Source organism: Rhinolophus sinicus, linkage group LG17 (assembly GCF_036562045.2).
Source record: "Rhinolophus sinicus isolate RSC01 linkage group LG17, ASM3656204v1, whole genome shotgun sequence".
Taxonomy (NCBI): Eukaryota; Metazoa; Chordata; class Mammalia; order Chiroptera; family Rhinolophidae; genus Rhinolophus; species Rhinolophus sinicus.
The window spans coordinates 5,543,289-5,564,218 of record NC_133766.1 but is presented as its reverse complement, the minus strand read 5'-3'; the positions used below and the strand labels follow the sequence as shown (position 1 = coordinate 5,564,218).

Below are 20,930 nucleotides of genomic sequence, written 5' to 3'. Positions count from 1 at the left end.
CTTATAAAGCTATTTAATTCTTCAAATTATATGTACGTATAACTCAATATTTTAAAAAGCCCAATACAAAGAACTGTTTGACTTGTATTCTTGCTCCTGCTGAATCCCTTTCTCAGTGTTTTAATGCTTTCCTTAACATTAGAAGACGTAAGGAGGTAGGCTATTAAACACTGAAAGCCATTTTTTTATAGCTGCAGCTCTGCTGCTTACCAGGCACAAATCTACTATCAGCAAGAATTTTCACTTCTCTTTAGGTAGGTATAATATCAGAGAGGAAAAGTAAAACCCAAGTTGTAAAGTGTTTCCATATTAGATATGGAAAAAATAAAAAATGAGTAGTCTTAAAGATGGCACCTAATGAGAGAAAAAGCACATATGTGTATTCTCTCCAGTAAATAAAAATTCAGAACACTCATTTTAGTGTTTGAAATGGTGAAATTATGATTGTAATGGGAACAATATGTGTGAAAGTTCAATCAGTTTGTAGTTGGGTGCAATGTGATCAATTATGTAACAAGGCACTGCTGAATTTAGTTTTTAAAGTGGCAAAAACTTAAATCTATGTTCAGAACAACAAAATTGTAAGTTCTCCTTCAAAGAACAGAAGAGCCAGTAATTAATAAAGACAAGTGTTCAGATTTATTTGGAAATTCACAGTTTCTAATGGCACTACAGCTCCATAGCTACAGTGAAAAGTCACCTTCCCACGACACGGGGTGCTGCCACGGGGTGACTTCCCGCCCCGCCTGCGCACTCTGGACCGCTTCTCAGTGGGTTTCTATACAATCAGGCCTCTTGTTCTGAATGGCTAACTGTATAGACTGGAAAAAAAATGTAAATCACCTAGAACATACTGTCAACCTAAAGCAGCAACTTAAACAAACGAAATAGGCTTTAAATAAGTCACATTACAAACAATACCCCCAGAAAGGTATTAGAGAAGTTTAAAAATAGTTATTACTAAAAGTGCTCAATAAGTTAAGTCTTACAACACAAAATGGTCAATTCTCTCCCTTTCAAAAAGAAATTTTCCACTTTCACTCATTACTGTACAAACACATACTAACAAATCATTTTACTCAGACAGTCGCTGCCAATTAAAGGGAAAGGACAAAATGAAGACAGACACATGGACATCACACATGGATACCTCTGCACATTTGCAGCCACTACAAAGCAAGCAAACACCAAGGACTATACAATCCCTTCCAACTTGACCGATGGACAAGGCTTGACACTCACTGCTGGTTCCGTGCACGCGTCCACACGCAGTGATTCCGTCACGTGAGGCCTGCACTCATCTGACAAACCTTCACATTGTCTATATGTAGTAATGGAAAGGCTGGAGAATTAGTGCTTACTGTAGATGTTCAAAATGTAATGTAGCTAAAGCAAACCTGTACAAGTGGTTAAATGTGTTAAAAAGGTGAATTTATAAAACAGTTATCTGCAAATACCAGTCATACGTAAGAAAAGATCTTGTGGTTGTGTTTTTCTCATTGAATTAATAACTAAAAAAAAAGCTAGTGTGAATAAGTTAAATGAAAATAACATTATCACCATTTACCTAAAAGAACAGACTTAAAAATTCCAGCAAGCATTTGTTTCAAGTGAGTTGGCTAACCAGGTCTGGCTGACAGGTCTTCAGGATCTTTCCACTGTCTGACCCCACTGCTGAACTTCAGGCGCAGATCACCTTAAAGCCTTGTAGTGTTTGCGGCTTCAGAAAACTAACAAAGTTATAAAAAATAAAAAATGGAAAAAAAAAAATCAAATGACAGAAAAAATTCCCCCTCCTCTTCCAGTGGCATTATAAATAGACAAAAGGCACATAAATATGGGAAGGTGCGAGAAATAGGAACAAAGCTAAAGGAAAAGATTTAGGCTTCCGTTCCTATCTCACCCAAGGACTGGGCTTCCACATTACTTTTGCCCCAGTAATTAATCTGTGAAAAAACATCTGTATAAAACGTTTATCGGTGTCCTTCCAAGAACTTATCAGCCTTATTAGAGCTGCAGCTTGTTAACCAAGATTGACACAATCCCACCTACTTTTCAAAAAGGCAGAAATCATAATTTCTGAATACTTTTCCTGTTAATATTTTCTCCCCCCCACCCCCACAAACCCTTCAAATACCACAGACTGTTCTTCAAAGAACAACAATAAAGTCTCCAGTATGAAAAGTTGGATTAATTCTAGGTATGTCCCGAGACTGCTGTAACACCAAATGTTCCCACGGTGATCTCTTTGTTTCCTTTCATGATGTCATGCAGGCTCGGCAATGACCCTGACTTAGTCTGTATCAGAGCTTTTATCAACTTTCCTTGGTCTTGGACTTTAGAGCGCCTTCGTTTTAAAGCCCTCTTCTCAGTCTTTGTCTTTTGGGTCTGTCCATTGCACAGACTCGTGCAAGCTGAAATGCCACAAAAATAAGACTCTTCTGACTGTGACGAAGTTTCCGAGCTTCCTTCAGATGGAGGACCCTTATAAGATGAGTGATAAACGCCTCCCATATTAGAAAAATCTCTCTGGTTCGTAAAGGGCTTCCTTCCTTTTATGTCTCCATTGGCTACAGGGTGCAATGGATCTGCTGGCTTTACGGTCTCAATTTTTTCTGTTTTGTACTTGCAGCGTTTCTTCTATAACATGAGTAAAAGAAGGGGTAGGAATTAGAGCTCCAGTAGCTAGTTACGTAATCAAACATCTAGAGAGCTGAGCTAATGGAGGACAGTGCCACCTCCTGGTGAAAAGTAAAGCAGTGTTATGAACAGCAAAACATACCATTACGTTCTGTACAGACATCATCATGACCCTCTTACCGTGTTTCCCTGAAAATAAGACCTAGCAGGACCATTAGCACTAATGCGTCTTTTGGAGCAAAAATTAATATAAGACCCGGTCTTATTTTACTATAATGTAAGACCAGGTCTTATATAATGTAATAATAATATAATTATAATATAATGTAATATAATACCAGGTCTTATATTAATTTTTGCTCCAAAAGACGCATTAGAGCTGATCGTCTGGCTAGGTCTATTTTCGGGGAAACAGGGTATTTAGTAACTACTATTCAATCAAAACTCTCACCTGCCACCTCTGAATGCAGATTTAGGGGGCGCTAACCATCATCTGAGTATCTACTATCCTAGTTGCTTTCATGTATATCTTACTTTCTAACCCTGAAAAGTGAGGATTTTATTCCTGGTATTGTTTGAGTCCCTGCCCACGTCAAGACATAGTCAGTGCCAAGCTGGGATGGAATCCGAGGCTATTTGGCTCTAAAGCCCCCGTTCTGTCACCCACAGACAATCACCTCTAATCAAAATACTTGCGTACAACGTACTTTGTGAGGCAAAATGGAAAAAAGCACAGGCTTGATCACCAGAAGGCCTATGTATATTCTGAGATCTGCCACGTACTGAATGGGTCATTTAAAGAAGATAAAAACTCGGGGTTTCAGTTTTCTCCTGGAAAAACTCAGGTTGTTGGGAAGATACAGGATAGGGCACATGGTACCTGACCCGCACTGATACTCAATGAACACTGATTTTCAGCCAGATCGGCAGGCTTTTTCCTTGGAGACCATACAGTAACTATTGTAGGCTTTGCAGGTCACATATTATATCTCCGGCATATTATTTTAATTTTACAATCCTTTAAAAATGGCTCCAGGCTCATATAAAACATGCCGCAGGCCAGATATGGCTTATGGATTGCAGTTTGCTGACCCGTAAACATTTTTTTCATCACCATGACTAAAAGGAAACAGTTATGTAAGGACCACTTAAAGGTTATATTAACTCTTTCAACCTATTTCTTTATCTACTACCACAAAACACACCAATACACTTGAAAAGAAATAAAATATTACCTTTTTTTCTGGAGAGAACTTGAGGGGTTCTACAATGTACAAAGCATTTGGGTCTACTATAAGTAAAAAAATAAAAAATAAAAAGCAGATGTAAAGTAGAAAATGCTGTGATTAAGCACTATAAAATATTATATTAGCTCTCAGTGATTTTTCCTAATAGAACCAACAAATATTTATTTGTACCAGGTTAACCATATATTCATGCAATTTAAATCAATAACCCAAAACCAACAAGGTAGGAGGTGGTACCCTTCTTATTTGGGGCTTGGACACCTTCAAATAAATAACTTCCCTAAGTGTTCACCTAACAGATGCTTCTCAGCCAGCACAGTAAGGTTCTTCTGGGGCCCAGTCCTACGCTCTTTCCTGATGAGAACAATAACGTTCTCGGGTAAGCTATTACCAAACCTACTGATCAGCTGAGTATTTCCCTAAAAGACTAAACTACACTGTGTTGCAAATGTGGGCTAAGAGTGTACAACAAGCAGTTGTGACCATGTAGAAAAGTCAGAGGAACATACACAAGGACAGGTCTGAGAAGTTTTTTCTAATTGTTTATTACTATGATCAAAACTATGAACTCCACAACCTAAAAACTGCTTGAACATGCAATATAAATGACCAAGCAATAATGAATAAACACTTCTGGCATGGTGAGTCAATTAGAATTATTAGTTTTCAGTTTCTAAAATTTCATTACTTTTAAGCACATTCCAGACAGCCCTATGCCACCCCACACTGACAAGATAAACACATAAAAGAGGGGCTATGAGACTTTAGTCCTATTCAAACAATTAAGAGTAAATGGTTCATGGTATGATAGAGGCAGAAGTTTATAAGAAGTAAATTCACTATAAAACTTCACATACTGAAAATTAACTTAAAACATCATTCAACCAATTATAATTTTTTACATTATGTCCTAGAAATTTGTTGAGAAAGTCATCAAATATATAAAAATATCCAAACATTCCTCTAAATATCCTTTCTATTGGATTACTAATCTCACTCAACTTGCTTCTTAAAAAAGCATGATGTCTACTTTTGGAATGGCTGTCAGCATTACTCAGATCAATCTCTCCAGTACAAGCAACTAAATATGATGGACTTTTTTTTTTTTTTTTAATCACTAAAAGCACCAAAAAGCTGCCAAGTTTAAGTAAGCAATCTCTAGGCAAAACTGAAGGAAAAGTAGGAATCCGAACACTCAAGTGGACCACAGAAGTTATTTTTGTCTGGAGAGCATTTGCCAAAGCAAGAATATCAACTTAGGTCTGATGGAATCAGAAGGGAATAGGTGAGAAATTTACCTCAGGGCCCAGCCAAAGTAGTGGTTTATAACATACCCTCCCTCTCCCCACAGGAAATAAACTGGGACTCCAAAGGACTATACCCTCAGAGAAAGAGTGAGCCAGTCCAAATTCCCATCACCTGATGGTCCAACAAACCTCAAGTCATGAATGTAACGTGTTCTTGAATGTAAAGCAAACAGAAATTCTCTCTGGAATAAGGACCTACATTCTAGCCCTCAAATTGTCCCTACAAATAATTTTTCAAAGAGAACGACTAGCATACAAAGATAACCAAACACACAAAGCACCGTGAGCAAGCGTCTACAAAGACAATTAGTGAACAGATTCAAAAAGATTTATAATATCAGAATTATCACGATAGACTATACAGTTATACTTACTATATTTAAATAAAAACAGGCTTAAAAATATCTGCAGGAAACAGAAGATAAAAGGACCTAGATGCTTTAAAAAAATACTAAAAACTCCTAGAAATGGAAAATGCAGTAAGTGAAAACTCAATGGATAAATTTAATAGAAGACTATAGATAGCTACAGAATGTGTGGCCTAGAAAACAGATCAGAAGAAGTCATCCAAAACACAGCACAGAAAAGGAAAAAGATGGGAAACAACAGTAGTTTAGGAGACAAAGGCGATACAAGGAGAAGGACTAACATTCAATTAAATGGAGATTCTAAAAGAGAATGAGGCAGAGGGAGTATTTTTTCTTTTTTTTTCTGAAAAAGTAATAGCTAAGAGTTTTCTAGTATGATAAAAGACATCAACTCAGAGAGTCAAAGAGCCCAACAAATTTAAACGGATTTAAAAAAAAGATGGCCTGCATTCAAAGAAAATGCAAAATAACCTACAAATGACTAAAACGTATAAGATGCTCAACCTAATCAGTAATCAGGTAAATGCAAATTACAACTGTAATGAGGTTAAACAAACATTTTAAAACTTGACAAGTCTAAGTATTTGTTGGCAAGAATGTAGAATAATGGAAATTCTCCTAGTACCAGTGGAGGCATAAACTGCCATGACCACTTTGGGAAAGTTTGCCATTACTGTGTAACATAGTTAAGCGTACCCTACAACACAGCAATTTTACATCTAGATAATATTCCCAGAGAAACTCATGCAACTATGTTCCAATATACAAACAAAGGAATGTTTCACAGCCCCAAAATGTAAGCAACAGCAGAATGAATACATTGTGATTTAGTCAGTTACTGAAATACTATACACAGTATTGAAAATGGAATGCAATCACATATGTGAATCTTACGAATAGGAGGCTGAAGGAAAGGAGAAAAGAGAGTACATATGGTATGATTCCATCAAAAGCTCCAAACCAGGCAAGACTCTACTTATATTGATGAGAAATCCAAATAATGGTGGTAAAACCATTAAGAAAATAAAAGTATGATTATTTCAAAAGTCAAGATAGTTACCTGTGGAGGAGCAATATCTAGAGTGCTGGCCTTGTTCTACTTCTTCATCTGGGGATTAGTTACACAAGTGTTCACTTCATAACTACTTGACAAGCTGTATATTGCAATTTTATGCACTTTTTTGTATTTCACAATAAAAGGTGTCACAAAAATCAAAATAATTTTGGTCCACCCGACCAGTCAACACAGCGACAGAATTGCAAATCAAAGTATAAACACACAACTTTAAATTGCTTAGTAAGAAATTATGTAATTTGTCAATCCTGTGTTAATATACATCAATTTTGTACAAAGCACTAAGCTTTACATAAAAATAAGACATGGGACATTATAACCAATGCTACAGAAATAAAAAAGATTACAAATGACTACTATAAACAACTGCACTCCAACAAATTGGAAACCTAGGAGCAATGAATGAATTCCTAGAAACACTCTTACCAAGACTGAGTCATAAGGAAATAGAACATATAAACAGATCAATAACAAGGAAGAAGATTGAATGAGTAATCAAAAACCTCTCATCAAACAAAATCTCAGGACCAGATGACTCCACCAGAGAATTCTATCAAACATTTAAAAAAGAATGAACACTAACCTGCGGGAATGCTTCCAAAAATTTGAACAGGAGGAAACATTTCCAAACTCATTCAATGATGCCAATATCACATGATACCAAAGCCAGACAAAGGAACTACCAATATCCTTGATGAATATTTATACAAAAACTATAGACCAATATTCCTCATGAATATTTATACGAAAATTCTCAACAAAATACTAGCAAACAGAATTCAACAGCACATAAAAATTATATACCATGATCAAGTGAGATTTATTCCTAGAATACAAAAATTTTACAACATATAAAAATCAATCAACAGGGCGACCGGATGGCTCAGTTGGTTAGAGTGTGAGCTCTCCATAACAAGGTTGCTGGTACAATTTCCACATGGGATGGTGGGCTGCGCCCCTTGCAACTAAAGACTGAAAATGGCGACTGGACTTGGAGCTGAGCTACATCTTCCACAACTAGATTGAAGGACAGTGACTTGGAGCTGATGGGCCCTGGAGAAACACACTGTTCCCCAATATTCCCCAACAAAATTTTTAAAAAAAGAGATCAATCAATGTAATATACCACATTGGTAAAGGACAAAAACCACATGATCATTTTAATTGATGGAGAAAAAGCACCTGACAAGATTCAACACCCTTTCTAATAAAATGACTCAATAAATTAGAAACAGAAGGAAACTACCTCAGCATATTAAAGGCCATTTATGAAAAGCCCACAGCTAACATAAAACTCAATGATGTAAGATTGAAAGCTTTTACTCTAAGATCAGGAACAAGGCAAGCATGTCCACTTTCATCACTTCTATGTAATACAGTATAGGAAGTCCTAACCAGCGCTATTAATCAAACAAAGGAAACGTAATGCATCCAAATTGGAAAAAAGGAAGTAAAATGATCTGTTCAGAGTTGACATGATCTTATATGTAAGAAAATCCTAAAAATTCCACAAAAAAAGATGTTAGAACTAATAAGTGAATTTAGCAAACTTACAGAATACAAAATCAAGATGCAAAAATCAGTTTTGTTCCTACTCAGTAACAGTAAACAATCTAAAAGGGAATTAGGAAAACAATTACATTTACAATATTATCAAAGAGAATAAAACGCTCAGGGATGGATAAGCCTAACTAAGGAAGTGGACTTGTAGGCTGAAAACTATAAACACTGATGAAAGAAATTAAAGAAAATACAAACAAATGGAAAGACAGCTCACGTTCATAACTGGAAGACTTAACACTGTTAAAACGTCCATACCACCAACACAATCTACAAATTCAGCATAATCTCTATCAAAATCCCAACAGCACTTTTTGCCAAAATAGAAAAATGTATCCTAAAATTCATTGAATCTCCAGAGACCTAAAATAGACAAAATAATTTTGAAAAAGGTGAGTGAGTTAGAGGACTCATGCCTCCTGATTTCCAAACACACCACAAAGCTACAGTCATCAAAACAGTGTGGTGGTACTGGCATAGTAGACCAAGGGAATAAAAGAAGGGCCCCCAAATAAACCCTGACACATACAGTCAAATAATCTTCAACAAGGACACCAAGACCACTCAACAGAGAAAGCCCAGTCTCTTCAACAAATGCTGCTGGGAAATTGGGTATCCACATTCAAAAGAATGAAATTAACTCAAGTGGATTAAAGACCTAAACGTAAGACCTAAAACTATAAAACTTCTAGAAGAAAATACAGGGGGGAAAATTCATAATGTTGGACTTGGCAATGATTTCTTGAATATGACATCTAAAGAACAGGCAACAAAGCAAAAATAGATAGATGGGACCATACCAGACTTTAAAACTTGTCTACCAAGGGACACAACAGGCAATATATGAATGGGAGAATGTATCTGCAAATAATGTATTTGATAAGGGTTAATATCCAGAATATCCTTTATGAACTCTTAGAATGAAAACACACACACACAAAATCAAATAACCCAATTAAAAAATGGGCAAAGGACTTGACTATGATTTACAAATGGCCAACAAGCACATGAAAAGATGCTCGACATTATTAACCACGAGAGAAATGCAAATCTAAACCACAATGAGGTAACAGCTCACACCCATTAGGATAGCTATTATCAAAAAACCAGAAAACAAGTGTTGGTGATGATGTGAAGAAAACTGGAACCCTTGTGCACTGTTGGTGGGATTGTAAAATGGTGCAACCACTATAGAAAACAGTATAAAGGTTCCTCAAAAAGCAGACCTGCCATTTGATCCAGCAATCCCACTGCTGGGTGTATATCCAGAAGAACTGAATGAAAGCCAAGTCTTGAGGAGACATTTGCACACTCATGCTCACAACAGCTAAGGAGTGGAAGCAACCCAAATGCCCTTTAACTGATGAGTAAACAAGATGTGGTATACACACGATGGAGTATTGTTCAGTCTTAAAAGGAAGGAAATCCTGTCGCATGCTACAATGTGAATGAACCTGGAGAATGTTGTGCTCAGTGAAATATGCCGGTCACAGGAATCAAATGCCATGATTCCATGACTCCACTCACATGCAGTATGTAAAGGAGCCAAGCTCATAGAAACAGAAAATACAATGACTGTTAACAGGGTCTGGGGGAAGGGATTAAAAAGGGAGCTGTTTAATGGGTACTGTTTCAGATTTACAAAATGAAAAAGTTCTGAAGATGCTTCAATTAAAAATTTCAGCTATAAAGATACATCAGCCAAAAGAAGAAAAAAAGAGGAAGGAGGACGAGATTTACTCGTCCCAAGTAAACACACATATAATGGGGTGGCTGAGTCTGTAAAGCTCTGTGATTAACAGCAAACCAGCACAGCTCAGGAAGGATTACTGGAATGATTTAGTCAATTGAAACATGCTGCTCAGTTACTAAATACTAAAGAACAAGAGATGCCAACGATTAAGAAAGCACTCCTAATGGACATACATAATTAGTTTGGTTATTCAATATTGCTATGAGGATAAGTCTCTTAATATGCACTAATTAAAGCACTATGTATAGAAGTACTGATACAGGACAACAGCCACTCAGTACACACCCATCCATTTACATGTAAGTATTCACTGAGTGTTAGACAATGAAATGCTACTACAGACTCCGGGCTATAAAAAAAGAGGAAGACCAGAGTTTTTTCCAGAAATGCCTCACAGTCCTAAACTAGAGACAAAAGGAGTCCTACCTGTACAGGAAGAGGAAGCAGATAAGCACAGGATGCTATGCGAGCACATTCAGGTTTTCCATATCTGTTGAACTTTCTCAAACATCCCTTTCTAAAAAGAAATACTTCTAAACAGGAGCATGTGCAAATAAAGCTACCAATGGCTAATTAAACTCAGCCCCCTCCCCACCCTCTGTGCTTTTAGGAGCAAAGATAAAGTGTGAAAATGGTACAGTGGCTTTGACATAGCACAAACACAAGGTTACTTATTCCCATTATTTGTTGCAGGTGGTCTCGAACACAACACTGTCGTTATACTTATGTGACAAGTAAGCCAGATTCATATGTATCTATACATAGTGCATATCCACAAAAACCTACCTTCTTGGCCAGTTAACTGTAGAGACTTGGATCGAATGAGTGGGAATGAAGTTCTCCTTTTCAAATTCATATCATCATAGGATGAGAAACACCTAAGACATTAAGAAAAGTCAACAATGCGCACAACGAGTGTACTACATATAATTAATTTACTCTGTAGCCGGGGCCAGATGGAAGCTACTGAGAATTGCACGTGCCACCAGGACCGATCCCAAAGGTAACACTCCAGTTATTGCTAAGACATGTAAAACTAAAACATGTAAGGATCATTCTTTAAAAAATGCAATATTAAAATACCCATTTTCCTCCGCCTTTGAATTCCACATTCACGCATCTCTCACAGGGAAAAGGGTTGAACGCACTTACTATTAGTGCTTTCTCTCTTACAGTCTACAGAACCTCCCAGGCATAGAACAATCTCATGAGTTCCAATGATGTTAACATTTTGGTTTCAAGATAATCATATGATCTCAGTACCCCTTTATTTGTTCAAATTTCTCAAAAATAGAAAAAGCATAGTAAAAAAAAAAAAATATATATATATATATATATATATATATATATATATATATATATGTATATAAAATGCTTAAGAATATAGTAAAAAAAAAAGAAAAAAGAAAATACAATACTGACATTACCTTTTAGGGCTTGGATACTGATTACTTTTAGGGAGTTTTGAAATGTAATCTCCATCAAACTGAGAGGAGTTTCGACAACGCTGCATACAAAGCATCAGCCCCAAAATAACACAGAGAACCAAAGATATGATGAGATAGCTTTGTCGATCTGAAACCTGAGATGAGAGGAGGCAGTAACAATACTTTAAAAATCATACTATGAAAAACATAATGAGATTTAAAATTCAAAGGACATATCATTTTAAACATCTTTTCAATGTGCTTCAAAACCATAAATGCAGGGCATGGTCTTTGAAGCTGGACTATGAAGGCAATGTTGTACTTTTTCTTCTTTTTCCCACTAATTCTTTGAAAATTTCCAACCTATGAAGAAGTTTTAAAATAGTACAATGAACCTACTTATGACTTTCACCCATGTTCACCAATTGCTACCATTCTGTCACACTTGCTTTGCTTTTCCATTTGCACTATCTCCTGGGGAGAAAAACAAATCATGCTCTTACCTAGTCTTTCCCATCTTGTAAAAGTGAACCACTAATCACCCAGTTATTTAAGCCACAAACCTGGGCATCTCCTTAGCTCCTCATCCCACACATCCAATCCTTCACGAAGCTTGTCTTCCCACCTCTTAGATGCATCCTGAACCCAACAACTTCCTGTTCTCCACATCTGCACACCTAAAATCCTAGTCCGAGCCAAAGTCACCTCCCCAAGCTACTGCAATTGCCCCCTAACTGGTTTCCTGTCCACTTCTGCTCCTGCTGTTCCCCAAGAGGCAATTCTCAGAGCAACAAACGGAGTTTCTCAAAGTGCGGTCCATGAGGTGACCTGTCATTTCTTTACTGACCGTGTTTCCCCGAAAATAAGACCTTGTCGGACCATCAGCTCTAATGCATCTTTCGGAGCAAAAATTAATGTAAGACCTGGTATTATATTATATTATACTATATTATTTTATATTAAAGACTTGGTCTTATTTTATATTAAAATAAGACCAGGTCTTATATTAATTTTTGCTCCAAAAGGTGCATTAGAGCTAATGGTCCGGCTAGGTCTTATTTTTGGGGAAACACGGTAATACTGTCCAATGACTTGCAATGATCAGAGTAAAATTCAATCTCTAAATTGCCTACCAAGGCCTACATGACCGGGTCTCTGCCAATACCCTGAATAGTTTCTTACCCTCGCTTCTCATGCATTCGGCTCCAGTCACACTGGCTTTCTTTCTGTCCTCAAACACATCACAGTTTCTAATTGGGGCTCCTCTGCCCTAGTTCAGCTAGTAATGAGTGTTCTGACCCCAGCCAGCCTCTGCGTGGCTGCTGACTCCTCTTGAGCAGCAGTTCTAATGCCACCTCCCCTGATGAGCCTTCCGGTGTCACTCTAGCTGAAGCAGACCCTTACCTCCACCCCCCACCCCACACACACTTCATTCTCCATCCCACTGTCCGTCACATGGTGACTGCCTGTATTCCCTCTCTCCCTCTCTCCATTGCTGTACATACCAACTGGGGCTGTACAGCTCCTGCCTCATGTGCACTGGCTGCTCAATAATTACTCGTTCTATCAGTGACATTTTAGCTGGGGTGAGCACCTTAAGCCTTTTGAACCAAAATGAAGTCTGTGTTGCAACTATCAATGTTTACAAAAGGCCGAAGAGAACAGCTTTATAACTAACTGCATTTTACCTGAGACCTGAACTATGAAAGCCATGTTCCCAAAAACCTGTGCAATATGTTCCTAAAACTTTAAAATGCCACATTCTGGAGTTCTGAAAAGTTTTCTATAACTGACAATTTGTTTGGTTAAAGTTCTTAATAAGGCTGCCTTTATGACAACGCTATATATGCATTGGTCGTACTAATAATAACAATTACCTCACGTTTTAATTCTGCTACTGTTGTCGATAAGTTTGAAACAAGCTGTGTCATGTTGGTTAGCTGTGCCTGTAGCAACTGGATGGATTCAGTTTGCCGCTGATCCTATGACAAAGGAAGAAGTAAGTCTTAGTTTTCTATTGTTTCATCTGTACATTAGCTGCAAAATCAAGTAAAATAATCTGGAAAAAACTACTAAGTTCTTCAGGGGGGAAAAAGTATTAATAAGGAAAGCTCCTAATAAATGATCATTGTAAACTTTGAGCAGAAATTTAAAAAAAAACCTTCAAGAATCTGAGACGATTCAAACCTCCACCCCTCCCCACAAAAACACCATTTTGCCATTCACTGCTACCATGCAGAATACTGTCTAATAAAAGTTACTTTTCAAGTTAATATGGACTCCATATATGTATGTATATCTGTATATACATACATATATATATACACACATACATACATATCTATATCTATATATCTATATATATATATCTATACATAGATATATATATCTATATCTATATTTATATCTATATATCTAAACCACCATACAGCCCACTATATGCAAAACAGTCACTTTGTCTAATGTGTGCTTTTAAACCAAAGCAGTTGGCACACAGACACTTTGAAAATTTTTGAAGAATGTTTGGATACAAAGCAGGCTCATAATAAGGCTTTAAAAGTTCTACTTTACAGCATATAAGGATGGAACTTAGGATGCCACAGTCAAAAACCTACACTTGATCACGAAGTCAATGCTAGAATATCACCAATGAAAAGAAATTCATTGAAACACTCATCTTTTCAGCTCTGAATTTTAGAAACTTGAGTAATCAACAAACATGTCTTTATTTAAAATATAATTTGCATGCATATTTTAGGGACTTATGCATCATTCTCATGGTTAAAAACTGTGTGTTGGGGGGGCGAGATGGGGGTAGGTGGATACATAAAACTGTAACCCCCCTCACTGTCATCCACTGTGGGACTTTCTAACCTACTTCATCTTTTTAAAGAGCTGAATGTGATGACTCATTAAACTGTTTCTTTTGACTTACATTTGACAAACATGGACAAATGCTAGACAATTATAAACATTTAAAAGACAAGCTATTCAATTTAATAGATCAGTTAACACTTCCAATCAAGATGTACTTCCAATAGTGTTAATAATACACACGATTATTTAAAAGTACTTAAACAAGTCTTTGAGACATAAGGCACAGGTGTTACATATAAAGCAAAGAGAAAACACTGAGAGGAAGTCACTGTATTAAAATTAATAAAGAAGTAAGTAAATATATTGTGTTCATGGGTCAGAAGACTTAATACTGCTGAGATGTTAATTCTCCAAATTGATTGATAAATTCAAAATAACCCCAATGAAGACACAAACAGGTTTTGTTCTGATTTTTAATAAAGAAAGTGACAAGCTGATTTAAAATCCATCTAAGCCAAATCCAAAACAATTCTGGAAAAGAAAAAAGTTGGAGTCACACTACCTGAGTTCATGAGTTCCTATAAAGCTACAGTAATCACAACAGTGTGGTATTAGCATAAAGATAGACAAACAGATAAACAGAAAAGAACAGAAACAGATATATATACACACACACACACACACACACACACACATATAATTTATATACATACATATATGTATATAATTTATATATATACATATATATAAAATTTATATATATACACACACGATAAATATATAAAATATATATATGGTCAATTGATTTTTATCAAAAGTGCAAAAGAAATTCAGTCTTTTCAACAAATGATACTGAAACAAAGGGATATTCATGTTTCTTTTCCCCCTTACCCCCAAAAAAGAACTGTGATCCATACCTTGCAACACATAAAAATTAACATAAATCATAAACCTAAAATTATAAAACTGCTAGAAGAAAACAAAGGAACAAATCTTTATGACTTTGGGGTAGGCAGAGACTTTGCAAAGCAAAGAGAAAATGTGTAAACTGAGCTTCAACAAATTAAAAACTTGGCGCTCCTGAGAAGATGCTTTTAAGAGAATGAGAAACAAGTAACTGAAAGAAAATATTTGCAAAGCATATCTCTGTGAAAGGACTGGTAGTCAGAATACGTAAGCAATTCTCAAACCTCAACAATTAAAAGATAATAAGGGAGGAACTTTGTATGGAACCGCAATTGTAATGTGTCACAAACTGCGAGTAAGATGCATCTAAACTCTGCAGCAGGGGGCCTCCTCAGCTCACCGCATTTCACCATCCCCTAGTCCCAAAGAAACTTTCAGAGAAGTATACAAGTTCTTGATCATAGGAACACACTATAAAAACTTACTAATAAACATCACACTTCGTGGTGAAGTACTGAAATCTTTCCCTTAAAATCAACAAAACGGGAATGACCACTATTACCCGTCCTATTGCATCACTGTACAGCTCTAGGCAAGACGTGAGAGGAGGAAAAAAAGAAGAAATAAAAGGTACAAGAATTAAAAAGAAGAAACACAGCTGTTCTTATTTGGAATCAGTAAGATTATCTACATAGAAACCACAAAGGAATTTAGTTTAACAAAGTTGCATAAAAGCCCACTGTACTTCTACACATACATATACATACACAAATCTTGAAGTGTAATATGAACAATGCTCAAGAAAAGCTTCTCCAAAGGAGGTATTAATGCTAACAAATCACTTTCCAAACATGACATTATATAACAGGCTTAATCATCAGCTGTCGGGAAAAAATAAACCAACATTACTTATCCTTCTTACCAGCGAGATCCTACAAGAGTCTATGGAAATATATATAAAAAGTAAGTAAGGCATGAAGATGACCAACCTGCTCCTCTGCTATTCTCGAAGTATTCTGAAGTTTTATTATTGTTTTATTGAAAGCCTTTTGCATTTCTTCCATTTGTTTTCGGTACCTGTGGAGTAAGAATCAGTTTACATTAAATTTAATTTCTTCTTTATAATTTGTTGGAAACACTTCTGATTTCAATATATGAGACAAATCCATCTTTCTGAAAGTGACTCTTACTGAGGTGGATGCAATACAGGGCCACTTACATAGGTAAAATAAAGAGGTAGGTCCCTTGAGGTATTTGCTATCTCAACATCAATTCTACGCATCTCAGTGCTACGTAAGATTTATGAGTTCCACATATGGTCAATTAATTTATGACAAAGGAGCCAAGAATGTACAATGCGGAAAGAATAGTCATTTCAATAAATGGTGTTGGGAACACCAGACAGCCACATGCAAAAGACTGAAACCGGACCACTCTCTTACACCATACACAAAAATTAACTCAAAATAAATTAAAAACTTGAACGTAAGACCTGAAACCATAAAACTGCTAGAAGAAAATATAGGCAGTAAGTTCCCTGACATTGGTTTTAGCAATGTTTTGTTTTGGTTTTTTTTTTTGGGGGGGGGATTTGACACCAAAGCCCAGGCAAAAGGAAAAATAAACAAGTGGGACCACATCAAATTAAAAAGCTGTACAGCAACGGAAACCATCAATAAAATGAAAATGCAGCCTATGGAATGGAAATTTCAAATCATATATCTGATAATGGGTTAATATCCAAAATATATAAAGAACTCATACAGTTCAATAGCAAAAACGAACAAAAAAAATCTGATTTAAAAATGGGCAGAATAGACAGTTTTCCAAAGAAGACATACAGATGGCCAACAGGTACATGAAAAGGTACTCAACATCACTAATCATAAGGGAAATACAAATCAAAATCACAATGCGATATCACCTCACACCTGTTAGAAAGGCTATCATCAGAAAAACAAGAAATAACACATACTGGCCAGGTTGTAGAGAAAAGGAAACCCTTGTGCACTGTTGGTAGGAATGTAAGTTGGTGCAGTCACTATGGAAAACAATGATTTTCAGTTTTTTGAGTAGGTTCTTCAAAAAACTAACAATAGAACTGACATATGCTCTAGCAATTCTACTTCTCAGTATAACTCAGAAAGATACATGCACCCCCATGTTCACGGAAGCATTATTTACAATAGCCAAGACATGGAAACAAACTCAGTGTTCAGTGATGAATGAAAGGATAAAGAAAATGTGAGAGAGACAGAGAGAAAAAGACACACACACACACAATACCATTCAGCCATAAAAAAGGACAAAATCTAGCCATTTGCGACATGGATGGACCTTGAGGGCATTATGCTAAATGAAATAAGTGAGACGACGAAAGACAAATATTGTGTGATCTCACTTATATGTGGGATAAAAATAAGTAAAGAAAAATTGAAAAAGAAATAAAACCAACTCCAAACTCTTTAGATACGGAGAACAGACTAGACTGGTGGTTGTCAGAGACAGGGGTTACAGGGTAAGCAAAATGGGTGAAGAAAAGGTACAAATTTCTAGTCATAAAATGAGTAAGTAATAGGGATGTAATGTACAGATGGTGACTATAGTTACTACTACTATATTGTATATTCTAAAGTTGCTAAGAGAGTCGGTCTTGAAAGTTCTCCTCACAAGAAAATACTTAGAACTGTGTGGTAATGAATGTTGACTAGACTTATTATGATGATCATTTTGCAATATATACAAATACTCAATCATTATATTGTATACCTGAAACTGATATAATGTTATATGTCAATTATATCTCAATTTAAAACCGGTTTATTAGTGATTTCTGTGGTTCCTTTGTGGGGAGCGGGAGAGAGACAAGGGCAGGTACGTGTAGCTAAGTGGGCATGCATGCACAGGCACACACAATATGCCAATCAATTATACGTATGGATTAGGAAGAAACCCCCTTTGGGATATAATGACCACCTTAGTGACATCTAGCAGCAGAATTTGACTTAAGAAGAGTAGGAGAACGTCGTGTTTCAGGAACTCTGGGCTTTCAGCGCCCAGGTGGATACAGTATTGGAGGAGCAGTTGGTACATTGCACACGGAAGGGATCAGAGAGAAGATGGGGCCGTGATCCCTGCACAGGCCCACTGACACCGCCTCTGCACGCATGAGCGCAGCTGGACCTAGGAGCCCAGGAGTGGGTGCACAGAGGCAAACATTGCCTCATCATCCAGTCCAGTCCAGTCTAGTCTTCACTTATGTAATCCCTTAAAAGATATCTTGCCAAGTTCCACTAAGAGCTTTACGGAATACAGACTATAAATTTTCCCATAAGCACTCTGGGAACCAAACAGTAAAAGTGGCTAAAATTAAACAGAAGGAGAAGCTGATTATAGATCATGCAAATTTATTAGTCTCATAATAAAGGTGTAGCATCTTAGTACTTCTAAACAAGAAAAGCAATTCTTTAAGTCACGGATCAGCGTCCAAGTAACTGTCTCTCTCTGTCCAGCTAAACGGCGCTTACTCTCATTATGTCATAATCAAGTCCTCTCCTCTAGTCCTAGTTCATACTCTGCTACTTACTTCACGGTGCAAAGTGGATCGTGCTAATTCATAATAAAGCTTACCTTTGGCTAAGCTCCTCCAGATAGCGACCACTGAGAGACATGTTCACTTCTAAGGCTTTAATACGATTATTAAGTCTCATAAACACTGACTCCTTTTGGTTGGATCCATGTACAAGATTTCCATTAGCATATCCTAGATCTGTAGAATTTTGCAATTCTGCATAAAAATCTGTAGCTGTCCTCTGTAACCCTTTTAAAAGGGCATCTTCTGGAGACTGTTCTTCCTCTTTTACTTCAGGCAGTGAAGAAGACTCCACAACAGGAGTCACAGTTTGCTTTGCTGTGTCAGCTACGTTCACACTGGCGTCCCCATCTTCAGTGTCTGGCACAGGAGCTGTGCTGACAGGTGGCACTATTGTTTCTGAAGGCTTTGTGATCACCTGCATGGAGTCTATGTCTGCTTTCGCAGTATTCTCCATTACTTCAGTAAGTTTATGTGTTTCATAGATCACAGTTGGCTTCTCTACAGAACTAACACTCTCAGACTTCTTTTCCGTTTCGTCATCAACCTCAACAGAACTCTCCTGGGGAATCACTTGGGATGGTGTGTGTCCCACCTCATATTTAACAGGCTCAGACGCTTCTATCTTAGACACTGAATGAATTTCTGGAGTAACATCTAAGAGAAGAGACTGAGGAAGAGTCTGAGGAAGGCTTGGTTCGAGTTCAATTGCATCTACAGTGTGATTAACCAGATCACCTTGGTGCGTGCTCCTCACATCACCCAGAACATCAGTCTCAGCTTCCTTTTCCTTCCTCTTCTGGTCCAACTCTCCAGTCGGAGGCTGCAACACTGAAACATCTGCTGCTTCGGCAGGAAGCAGGGAAGGTGGCTGAGCCAACACAAGATAACCTTTCTCTTGACTCAGAGCAGTTGTGCTGCGTTGCCAATAAAGAGCAACTCGAACTGAACACCTCTTATAGATGTATTCTGAGAAACTAGCAATACAACAAATTGTGGTCAGTTCACTGCAAAATATTTGTGTCTCTGACTCAAACCAGGGTGATGAGTCCTCCTCCTGTTCACCACTCCCCAGAAGGGTCACCGTGGACGGACTTGCCTCATCTTCGTCCTCCTGCACTAGATGTACGATGGGGCTCTCTTTGGGAGTATCCGGTGCTGGCTGCTCTGTGTCATGGCCATGTTTTTCAGTGGTTGCAAACCTAGAAATACATATCATAATTCCAAATCACTTTAATTAGAAATCGAAAGTTAAAATTATGGTTGAGGAAAATGAATGTATCACACATAAAAGCCTAGAAATAAAGACAAAACTGAAATATTTTTGGATGACTTTTCCCCCTCAAATCACTTTCATTACAAAAGCAATTATTATTCAGACCCTTTATCAAGTGTGCAGCCAGATGGCTCAAATTACCAAATCAACCTTGCTTTTCTTTAATCTCCGTTTAATAATTGTTTGAATGTGAATACTACTTCCATTTCCTATATGTATCATGTCCCTTTCTTCCCATAAATATTCACAAAATTTTTACAAGCCTCATCACCCCTTATATCAGAAATGAGCTACCCAAGGGCTATAAAATCTTAGAGCTAGAATTAGAATCCAGGATTCTTAATCCTTATGAATACACTTTGTGCTTGAATATCCTACTTTCAAAAGACAGTGAGATTTCTCAAAGATAATTTTTCTGTGGATGATTTGAGGAATTCTAATGTGACATCACACACACACACACACACACACACACACACAATCTGCTTTAGAGAAAAGAAACATCCCTCCCTCCCCCAAATAATCTTAATGTCATGTGGGCTAATTTTCTATTATTTAAAGCCAAATACTTAACAACTTCCATGAAAATCCTAGCTAATAATAAAAGAATCGTGCCACTAACTCAATCCCAGCTTTCAGCTTTCAGCTTTGGAGTATGTGTGTAGTAGGGTAGGGGAGAATGCGGTAACACAGCTAGTGGAAAGTGTTGTAAATTATGTCTATAGTTCCTTCCAAGATAAAGATAATACATTGCTGGGTGAGGGTCTTGTAGCACAAAAGGTGCAATCTGAAAAAATAAGTCTGAATATCAAAAAAATACATTCGTATACAAATGTTCCTATGCCCGGAAATGTCTTCAAATAGAGACTAATATCACAAGAGCAAAGGCAGTAATAAAACAGACAATATATAAAGGCTGTACTTTTATTTTTTTGACAGTAAAATAGAAAGACCACTAGGTC

At 37.0% G+C, this 20,930-nt stretch overlaps 1 protein-coding gene across 7 annotated transcripts in view; it reads right to left on the bottom strand.

The window, feature by feature from the left end:
- Positions 1 to 616: 616 nt before the first annotated feature.
- Positions 617 to 20,930, bottom strand: part of SUCO (SUN domain containing ossification factor) — a 60,086-nt gene continuing 39,772 nt past the window's right edge. For 5 of the 7 annotated variants that reach the window (XM_019722738.2, XM_019722012.2, XM_019721270.2 and 2 more), the window contains 7 exons: positions 18,731 to 19,894; positions 16,090 to 16,177; positions 13,255 to 13,359; positions 11,378 to 11,532; positions 10,737 to 10,828; positions 3,876 to 3,931; positions 617 to 2,640 (listed from right to left, as the gene is read on the bottom strand). In XM_019722738.2, coding sequence (XP_019578297.2) covers positions 2,197 to 2,640; positions 3,876 to 3,931; positions 10,737 to 10,828; positions 11,378 to 11,532; positions 13,255 to 13,359; positions 16,090 to 16,177; positions 18,731 to 19,894 — 2,104 coding nt within the window. In that variant the 3' untranslated portion in view covers positions 617 to 2,196. Of the gene's footprint in view, positions 2,641 to 3,875; positions 3,932 to 10,376; positions 10,468 to 10,736; positions 10,829 to 11,377; positions 11,533 to 13,254; positions 13,360 to 16,089; positions 16,178 to 18,730; positions 19,895 to 20,930 lie in introns of all 7 variants that reach the window. The other 2 variants (XR_012492812.1, XM_019719940.2) reach the window with 2 other exon arrangements.